At 42.8% G+C, this 10,375-nt stretch overlaps 2 protein-coding genes across 2 annotated transcripts; one reads left to right on the top strand and one right to left on the bottom strand.

Annotated features, from left to right (window-relative positions):
- LOC115152912 (NHP2-like protein 1) lies at nt 1-3,100 on the bottom strand. The gene is made up of 3 exons (XM_029697843.1): nt 2,853-3,100; nt 2,576-2,696; nt 1-455 (listed from the first exon to the last, which is right to left on the bottom strand). Exons 1-3 carry the CDS (start codon nt 2,853-2,855, stop codon nt 193-195), a joined length of 387 nt encoding a protein of 128 aa, XP_029553703.1. The 5' UTR covers nt 2,856-3,100; the 3' UTR covers nt 1-192.
- A 54-nt stretch (nt 3,101-3,154) lies between these two features.
- On the top strand, nt 3,155-8,586 carry LOC115152902 (cytochrome b-c1 complex subunit 2, mitochondrial). The gene is made up of 14 exons (XM_029697822.1): nt 3,155-3,441; nt 4,344-4,424; nt 4,921-5,070; nt 5,182-5,246; nt 5,414-5,470; nt 5,895-6,019; nt 6,165-6,262; nt 6,440-6,497; nt 6,618-6,713; nt 6,866-7,065; nt 7,220-7,300; nt 7,554-7,627; nt 7,753-7,906; nt 8,281-8,586. The coding sequence occupies exons 1-14, from the start codon at nt 3,409-3,411 to the stop codon at nt 8,362-8,364; spliced, it is 1,356 nt and encodes a 451-aa protein (XP_029553682.1). The 5' UTR covers nt 3,155-3,408; the 3' UTR covers nt 8,365-8,586.
- Nucleotides 8,587-10,375: the final 1,789 nt, after the last annotated feature.

Here is a 10,375-nt window from a genome sequence, read left to right as displayed (position 1 = left end):
ATGTTAATGTTTTATCACAAAACAAGAGTGAATGTCATAGCACATGGACATTAATAATTTTCTTTGCATGTCCCTGACAAAAGTAAAATAGATACATGTACACAAAATGTCTCTTCCAAAGACAAAACATAATCCATCTCCCTGATAGTCTCTCAGACTATCCAATACAAACAGAGCAGAGAAGTAACCAGATCAGACCAGCAGTCTCTCAATGGCCATCTGGGTAGACTGGATCTGGGGCTTCAGCTGAGAACCCTCTTTGATGGTGACCGAGGTGGCAATGACCGGGCGGGAGACCCCACAGGCGCGCCCCAGGGCCTGCTTGGAGCGCACAAACACGTAGGGGACATTCTTGTCCTCGCAGAGCAGTGGCAGGTGGAGGATGATCTCCAGTGGCTCAGCATCAGCAGCCATCACAATGAACTCGGAGATACCACGGTTCAATGTCTTGGTGGCTGGAAGAGGATAGACAAGATTCAAGGATTAATGACATGTCTTTGATAGATTATAGTGCAGAATGAGACCCCCATAGATAACGTGTAGTGATTACGGTCGTAATCGGAGCAGGATTTGAAACATCTAATCAGTGGTCTGAGACCAAGCACACAACCTCCTGTACCAACCTGGATTCAGGGGTAGACGCAACATAGTAAACAAAAATCTGGGACACTTAAATTAGTTTGATATGCTACGTTGGTATGGTATGTATTCATTTGTGGATGTCCATCCATTTCATACGATATATTACGAATTTGTAATGCATATGTTACAAATTCCAATGAGTTGTGGCTAACGTTAGCCAGGCTAAGGGTAACTGTTATGGTTAAGGCTAGGAGTTAGGTTAGAGTTAACCCAGTACTGGACTAAAGGAGAGCACGGTAATACTTAAGGCCTTCCCATCTGAAACAGTTCATAACATTTTGTGCATATGACAATATTTCGTAAAATTAGTTTGTTTTGGCTTCCAGCAAGAAGTTTGGAAGTCTATACCCAGTCGTCGGTGATTGGTCAACAGAAGGGATTCGTCAATGAAGTGTTGTTATTTAGCGATATAAAATGTGCATATAAACAAGTCTAGCTTGAGAAATACTGCACCAAACACCTTAGTTTGATGTAAAATTACATGACCAAGATCTCTGCGAAAAATGTCAAAATGAATGAAGATTTGAATTTTGATTAATTCCATTTTGAGGAAGTGTATACTGGCTAAGGCATCTCAAGATGGACAAACAGTACCATTGTCACTCAGTTATAGCGAAAGTTGAAGATATGCAAGCACACTCGTTCAGTTCACATAACTGAGTTTGCCTAGGTGCCAGCCGAACCGAAGCATGCGGAAGCTTTTAGTCCAAGGATCTTACATTTTCAGTTTAAAGGACGAATTGGCTCTGGAAGCCAAAACAGCCAAATACTCCATCTAAACGTTAATCTGTTCTCAATTACTGTACGATTCTAGAAATATACATCCCTCTTTCATATCACAACAAAATAATTTCACAAACGCTAAATACATAATTACTGTACACCGCTTTAACAGTTGCAGCCGACAGTAGTTTGTGTCGCCCCCCCCCCCCCCCCAGAAAAGTTGTCCATCTTCCATTTACACAGGTGTTCGGAGACACAGATAGCTAATTTGCATAGGTAGTTGACTAGGTGCTGTCTGTTTTCCGTAAACAAGTGCTGCAACATAGCCTAGTGGCGGCAGGTAGCCTAGTGGTTAGAGCGTTGGACCGAAATGTTGCTAGATCAAATCCCCGAGCTGACAAGGTAAAACTATGTCGTTCTGCCCCTGAACAAGGCAGTTAACCCACTGTTCCTAGGCCGTCAATTTAAATAAGAGTTTGTTCTTAACTGACTTGCCTAGTTAAATAAAGGTTAAATAAAATAAATACAATTGAAATATGGCAGAGTGGTAACTCTAACCCTATAAATAGGTGTGCATTAATTTATTTTATTTTCCAGACAATATTTAAGATAACGTCCTTATGCTTCCAAAACCATCCCACAAGCGATGCGTGTTAATGTTCAGACCTGAGCGTCACGGCTGTTAACAAAACTCTCCCCTAGAGTCATGATCAAGGGCTAGGTTAGGGTTAGCCATCATGCTAAGTAGATGCAAAGTAGCTAAAATGGTAGTAAGTAGTTGCTAAATACCTAAAGTTGTCAGCAATGCGATTCAAACACACAATCTTTGGGTTGTTTCAAGTTTCAAATGTCACATGCACAAGTACAGTGGCATGCCTTTCATGCAAGTTCTAAACCCAACAATGCAGTAATCAATAACAATGTAAAACTCAAAATAACGTAAGGTATAACAAGCTGGACTTTCACGTTGTGCCCACCCATCCACCCTCCTTTCAAAATGTTGCTTTAAGTAACGGGTCTTACATAACCATACTAAACATATACATATTTTCGTGTACTGTGTTACGTCTAGTCTATGAGACCAGCTTGCCTGTACCATAGAGCCAGATGTCTTGGAAGTTAGTATAATGCTTCTCGCAGAAAGAATAGGGTACATTTATTATCGATATATTACACATTTGGTATTACTCATTGTGTCAGATTCCCTCACCCTCATTGGCCCCTTTCCTCAACTGTTTGTAGTTGGAGGCTTGCTGAACGAGGTCCAGGATGGTTTTGGACAGCGTGGCGTCGGCCAGGGGGTAGGCCTTGGGATTCACTTCGGCTTCAGTCTGAAAAAACACACAAAAACAGTTAGATGTGGAAAGTGACTAGCAGAGAACGAAACAACGCTATCCTTATCAATTATCTAGCTACGATACTACCAGTATCCAGCTTATGTTAGTTAGCTAGCAATGCTAACCGAAGCAGTTTATTCAAACACTCACCATGATTACTTTTGTTTATTTCTGATATTTGTCCTCTCGGCGAACGCTTCACGGAGGACTATATCGCCTGCGATTGAGGTTTCGGGAAATCCAAAAATAATTATTTCTGTTGATACGTCCGTTTGTGTTCTCAAAAGCTCGATGAACTTCTACATGCAACTAATTTGTAACAATAATAGCACAGTGGTAACAACACGTGTGTGAGATTGAGTGTGGAACGCATGCGTATACGAGGGCTCTGCTCGCTGAACTGGACAGGAAGTGCGTTGTTTGAGCCCAAATTGTCCCGCCCATGTTCTTTTTGCTTTGGTTTTGTTTCCGCAGCCAGTAACCACAGTTATTTTCAATGTAATTAAATATGCATGTTGTGCATTTTCACGAAATGTGGAAAACATTTGTAGAACCCTGCAGAACAGATAAAGAGTTGTTTAGTGCATCAACAGCATTCGTTAGTGCACAAAAAAAATTCGAGGAAAAATGTGTCGCGCTGGGAACTCTGGGTAGGACTTCTTAGGTCAGCCATATTTAATCGTCCTGGCTGAAGGATAGAGGGGAGATGAAGGGGATTCGGGAAATAAGTAAGCTGTCGGTAAGAACTCCTTTAACATTGTCATAAGTCGGAGACGGCTTTTGGTTTCCGATAGTTTCCGATAGTACTAAGAGATTGTATGGCTTGTTTGGCGAGAAAGGTGCCTGCTCTACAAGCTGTGTGATAGCACTAGCTAGCATGCTAGCGAGGTCGCCAGCTAACATTAGCACGACCAGTTAGATACATGGCCTGCTGATGATGAACCCAGCCTCAACGTTTGGCAGTGGGTTAAAAGTTGTGGTTCAATATTAGAAGAAGACATCTACTCTTCCCGTTGCTGTCAACGTGTTGTCAAATTCGTCTATCGGTCTGACCAATCAAAAGATCAGATCATGATCATGCAGATGATAACGGTTCAGTTATTGATCTGTCTCACTTCCTGTTTAACAGCCCTTGGATGTGTCGACAAGCCTTTTGATTCTCCATCTAAAGTCAAATGTAGTTCATAGACGATGGTCATGTGCCCTCGACCGTGCACTATAATGCAAATAGCTGGCACGCACTGTCTTGGGTCAATTCATCAGGACATAACGTTACAACCAAGTTTATCCTTGCTCAAGCTTTATCCTGCTCCAACATCGTGCATAGTTCTATTCTTTGGTTTAGCACTTGCCATGACTCTCCTCCTCAATCCTCCAAAAACAAATGAGTGGCAGGGCTGCACCGTTGAATGGAAACAGAACCTACGGAATGTGCCTTTTTTATTAAACATTACAACATTTGAATATTATTATGCCGGTGTGCACCCATAAGGTCCATCCACATCTGTCCAGCCAGCATTCAACCATCGTTCTCTGTCTATGATTCTTAATAATCACATAGGTTCTCTCTATCCAGAGTCCAGACCCACCATAACACCCTAGTAGGATATGAAGTCACCTTGTATCTTTTCTGCATTACAGACAAGGCTTTATGCAGCCCAGGCTGCCCGTAAATTGGATATCTCCGCGGAGCACGTAAAGTTTCAGCCGCAGGAGGTGCAGGTCAGTGGGTGTTGACATGTCTCTCTCTCCTCACAGAGACGCTTCTATGCGGCTACCCGAACAGAGCAGCCCTTGACTCAGCCTCTGTCAGGCATCAAGGTCTCCACAGGGGCTGCCCATTAATACCAGGATGTCCATGTATGTGGTGATTTAGGGGGTGGAGATTGTGTCCTCTGCCCAGCGCTATCTCCTGTGTGTTTACATGGACCTTTGTTCCTTTGAGATATTATTCAACATAGAATATCTCTGTAGTGTTACAAACTCCCAGTCAAATTTCATGCTGATTACATTTGTAATAGTTGAAGTAAAACTAGGTTAAAAGGTGTTTGGGATTTGATGCTTTGCTTCCCACCCATTTGTTGCCTTGTATGTGGACATGCCATAACAGAAGTTGGAGCTAAAATATGTTATACTACACTGCTCTGTTAACATTTTCTGACATCTTAAATGCATAAAACACACCAAGGTGTGATGCTAACTGATATTTCTCTTGCAGGTGACCAAACTGCCCAGCGGTCTGATGATAGCCTCGTTGGACAACTACTCCCCAGCTTCCAGGATCGGTGTGTTTGTGAAAGCTGGCTGTCGCTATGAGTCCCCGGAGAACCAGGGAGTCACCCACCTGCTCCGTCTGGCTGCCAACCTGGTACGCCTGGTTCTGGTTCATCAACATGATGTAGACAGGAGCTTCAACATACTCAATACTGTGTAGGAACTAGTGATGTGGTTCACCCCGATCTTTGGTGCTCTTTTCTAGACTACCAAAGGTGCTTCAGCCTTCAGGATCTGTCGTGGTGTGGAGGCAGTGGGAGGCAGTCTAGGGTCAGTAGTCTTCAGAGCCTGTGAATGAGTGTTTACATCCTCACAAGAGCCGAAAGACAACTAGACACATCTTTGATATCTATTGTTTGGGATACTTAACATATTTTCTGACTGACTGTACCACTGTCATGGATGACATAGTGTTTATCTTTGTGTTTTCTATGCAGCGTGACGTCATCCAGAGAGAACATGATCTACTCGGTTGACTGTCTCAGAGACCACATGTAAGTGATGCTTGCTTAAAGAGTATTATGGCTGGGACCATACCAGTATCACGATACTCCTTAGTGTCGTGGCAGGGAAACAAAACACAAAGTGGATTTAACTTCTTTATGAGAACAGACCTAATGTTGGAAACAAATATCATTGTTGTCATCCAGAGTCACATGTATTTATTTTCCCAGCTATATCACACAATATTTTACATACAGCAGGTTTTTTAAAAGACCAAAAAGTGTTTTTGGTCTTTTATACTGCTACACTGGTATTGTCACAGCCCTACTATGTGTACACAAAGAATGACAGCAATTTATTCACCATATTCAGATCTGTTTGTGTACGCATAGTAGGGCTGTGACAATACCAGTATCGCAATATAAAATACCAAATAAATTGCTGTCATTCTAATTTCTGTGTTGTCTAATGCAGTGACACGGTGATGGAGTATCTGATCAATGTGACCACAGCCCCAGAGTTCAGGCCGTGGGAGGTGTCAGACCTCACCCCCAGGGTCAAGATGGACAAGGCCCTAGCCGCGCAGACCCCCCAGATGGGTGAGAACACACACTGTGGTTGTTTGATTATTTGAATGCGCTTTCTGTTAACATCTCTGGATAATAGTATAAGGCTACATGTTAAAAGATTGCAAATTGTCACCATCACACTGCGGCTGAAGCATGTTGTGGATCTGTTCCTCAGGTGTGATTGAGGGTCTACATGGAGCTGCTTACAAGAACGCCCTGTCCAACTCCCTCTACTGCCCAGACTACATGGTTGGCCAGGTCGATGCTGACCATGTAAGACACTCAACATCCTGGTCCCAGCATGTTCTACTGTACAGCACTATTCATTTGTTTGGGCTAATGCTATGGGTGTTCATCTTCCTCTCCAGATGAACATGCAGGGTTGTACTACTTCAGGAAGTGCAGCACTACGGTTGAATTTTTCATTAACCCTCTGATGTTTCTCTCCAGATGCACAATTTTATCCAGAACAATTTCACAAGTGCAAGAATGGCTCTGGTTGGGCTTGGTAAGTGTTTAATGTGTATTTCTAATAAAACATATTTTTAATCAAATGACTTGATGGTCATGTCTGTTAAGAGAATTTTGAAAAGGATATTGTGTTCTCATATACATTCTGTCTGTTCAGGTGTGGACCACAATGTTCTGAAGCAGGTGGGAGAGCAGTTCCTCAACATCCGCAGTGGGATGGGCACCGCTGGGACAAAGGCTCAGTACCGCGGTGGTAAGACCCTTATTCCAGAGGGGCTGAGATGACCACTGCTGCTAGAAGAGGGTTGGCTCCCCATGCATTAAATGTCCTTTTCCTGGGAAATTCCCTGAATTCTAATGAGGTTTCTCCCTGCTTCTATCTCTCTCCCTTTCTTTTTTCTCTAGGCGAGGTGCGGGTGCAGAACGGGTCCCGCCTGGTGCACTCTGTGGTGGTGTCTGAGGGGGCGGCGGTGGGCACCGACGAGGCTGTGGTCTTCTCTGTACTACAGCACGTCCTGGGGGCGGGGCCACACATCAAGAGAGGCTCCAACTCCACCTCCAAACTCTTCCAGGGCGTCGCTAAGGCTACTGCAGAACCCTTCGACGTGAGTGACATAATCAGCAGATCAGATTGTGTTTTTATAGCTGGGCATTCTACAAGAGGGAAATGCAGTATGTGGAGGAATCTTTGGGTAGAAGAGTTTTGTGCAGAATAGATTTGTCATGCAGTCATTCTCCTCTGGTGTCCCCTCCTTTTAGGCCTCTGCTTTCAATTCCAACTACTCTGACTCTGGCCTGTTTGGAGTCTACACCATCTCCCAGTCTGCAGCAGCTGGTGACGTGAGTATGATGTCTCTTACATTTCCACTGATAACATACATTTGTATAAGAATTTATAAAGATTCATTGAACCTCTTCACAACAGCTTTCTGAAGCCGTTACTAATTAGTCCTATGCACCCTGTGAGGGATAGTTGCTTTTACATAGAATGGAATGTAAGATCATTCATTTAGGATGAGGAAAGATCATAATGAAGATGAACTTTGACCTCCCATTGATTAATCGATTGACCTATCACTGTCCTCCTATCCAGGTGATCAAGGCAGCTATTAGCCAGGTGAAGGCTGTTACAGGAGGAGTCTCAGAAGCTGACCTGACCCGCGCCAAGTAAGCTATCTCACACACACAGACTTAGAAACTTGAATATAGAATTTGAGTAGATAAAATCAAGAAAAGTATTGCAATGGAAGGGACTTTGAAGATGTTGACTTAAGGTGTATCTGTTTTTGTAGGACCCAGCTGAAGGCTGAGTACCTGATGTCGTTGGAGAGCTCAGAGGGTTTGTTAGATGCCATGGGTTCACAGGCTCTGTCCGGAGGGGTCTACCACTCCCCCGAGGCCATCGCACAGAAGATCGACTCCGTCTCCGCAACTGATGTCGCCAGCGTAGGTTTATTCACTTTGGGGCGAATATTATCTTCCACTTAAGTAGAATTTTCACTTAGTCTTCAATTGACATCAATGCATGACTAAGTGAAAATTCAAGTGGAAGTTAATATATTTCTATATTAGTCTTTGCTGCAGCTCACTCTCGACTTGTACAGTACATTATGAGTGTTTTCCTTGTTTGTTAGTTTTTCTGCTTAGATGGTCCCGTGTGGCTCAGTTGATAGCGCATGGTGCTTGCAACGCCAGGGTTCTGGGTTCAATTCCCACGGGGGACCAGTACAGGAAAAAAGTATGAAAAAATGTATGTAAGTCGCTGTGGATAAGAACGTCTACTAAATGTCAAATGTAATGTGTTTTCTTTGTTCTCTCAGGCTGCAAATAAGTTTGTGTCGGGCAAGAAGTCCATGGCTTCCAGTGGAAACCTCATCAAGACGCCCTTCGTTGACGAGATCTAAAGCCTTTCAACTGTATTTCACCTGTGATTTTAAGTCACAACAAAGCCCTCTGTCCATTCAAACAAACTGAAACGGTCATTATCCTAATTGCGTCATTGTTCTTTTGAGGAAGTTATGTTGTAATCACACCAACCGCCAATATTTATAGTTGTTGCTATTTTTATGTGGATCTTGAACTGTATAGCTCATGTAAATTAATGAATAAAGAATATCTACCTTAAATGTGGAATAAGTCGTTTTTTTTCCTCTCGTAAATAGACCTAATGTCTTACCAGGTGATAAATGAAACCTTATGATCCATGAAAAAGTTTTGCTGCATTGTCTAACAGTGTGAAATTATATTTCTCCTAATCTGTTCGGACCAAAAATGTCTGTACATGTCGCTTTCATGAAAAAGTGTTTGATTACATCTGACCATGTTGAACAAAATAACATAGTTGATATGTTATTTGTTCCCGGAAATACAAGTGTGTTTTCCAATGAGAAAAGCAATACTACGTGAGCAAAAGTATGTGGACACCTGCTCATCAAACATCTCATTCCAAAACCATGGGCAATAATATGGAGTTGGTCCCCCCTTTGCTGCTATAACAACCTCTACTCTTCTGGGAAGGCTTTCCATTAGATGTTGGAACATTACTGTGGTGATTTGCTCCCATTCAGCCACGAGCATTAGTTAGGTTGGGCGATTAGGCCTGGCTCGCAGTCTGCGTTCCAATTCATCCCAAAGGTGTAAGATGGGGTTGAGGTCAGGGCTCTGCATGCTAGTCAGGTTCTTCCACACTGATCTCAACAAACCATTTCTGTATGGACCTCGCTTTGTGCACAGAGGCTTTGTCATGCTGAAACAGGAAAGGGCCTTCTTCAAACTGATGGTGAAGCGTGATTCATCACTCCAGAGAACGTTTCCACTGCTCCAAAGTCCAGTGGCGGCAAGCTTTATACCACTCCAGGTATGCTTGTGCGGTTGCTCGGCCATGTAAACCCATTTCATGAAGCTCCCAACAAACAGTTATTGTGCCAACGTTGCTTCCAGAGGCAGTTTTGAACACTGAGTGTTGCAACCGAGGACAGACAATTTTTACATGCTACGCGGTCCTGTTCTGTGAGCTTGTATGGCTTACCACTTTGCGGCTGATCCGTTGTTGCTCCTAGACGTTTCCACTTTACAATAACAGCACTTACAGTTGACCGGGACAGCTCTAGCAGGGCAGAAATTTGAAGAACTGATTTGTTAGAAATGTGGCATTCTATGATGGTGCCACGTTGAAAGTCATTGAGCTCTTCAGTAAGGCCAATCTACTGCCAATGTTTGTCTATGGTGATTGCATGGCTGTGTGCTCCATTTTATACACCTGTCAGCAACGGGTGTGGCAGGAATAGCGGAATCCACTCATTTGAAGGGGTGTCCACATACTTTTGGAGGACAATACAGTGGGTCTATGTTAATGTATATATTTAATCATACCAGATTATTTTTTCAGTAGATTGAAGTTCATTTGGGTTATGGGTATACTTTATCAAGATGATCTTACAGATGATTTTACCATGACCGTTAGCCTTTACATATGCTTAAATCAGTGATTTTGACTAAAACATTTAATTTGGTTATTTCAGGGGGAATTGGCAATGTGTAGACCTTTAAACTCAGTTAGTGTAATAACGTATATACTTAATGTCAGTAGTTTTGTTCAGTGTCTTTTGCACAAGTGTAGACCTGGTTTATGTGAGTTTTACTAAATAGTTACAAGGGCAGACCTGTTTTTATTAACGTATTGTACACAGCCACAGGTGTAAACCAGGTTCGCATGAGTATATTATGGCAGAAGTGCAGGTTTGTAGGCCTGGTTTATATGAATGTTGAGGTTTGGACACGAGGGTAAACCTGTTTTATGAGTATTAAGCTTTATACCCATGAATTTACCAGATTTATTTGAGTAATAAGATGTACCAGGCTAATACAGGTAATGGGTCTGAATGGATGTCAATTGTCCCTTCAAATCCTTTCTGG

Source organism: Salmo trutta, chromosome 18, assembly GCF_901001165.1.
Source record: "Salmo trutta chromosome 18, fSalTru1.1, whole genome shotgun sequence".
Taxonomy (NCBI): domain Eukaryota; kingdom Metazoa; phylum Chordata; class Actinopteri; order Salmoniformes; family Salmonidae; genus Salmo; species Salmo trutta.
This window is presented reverse-complemented; position numbering and strand designations above follow the sequence as displayed.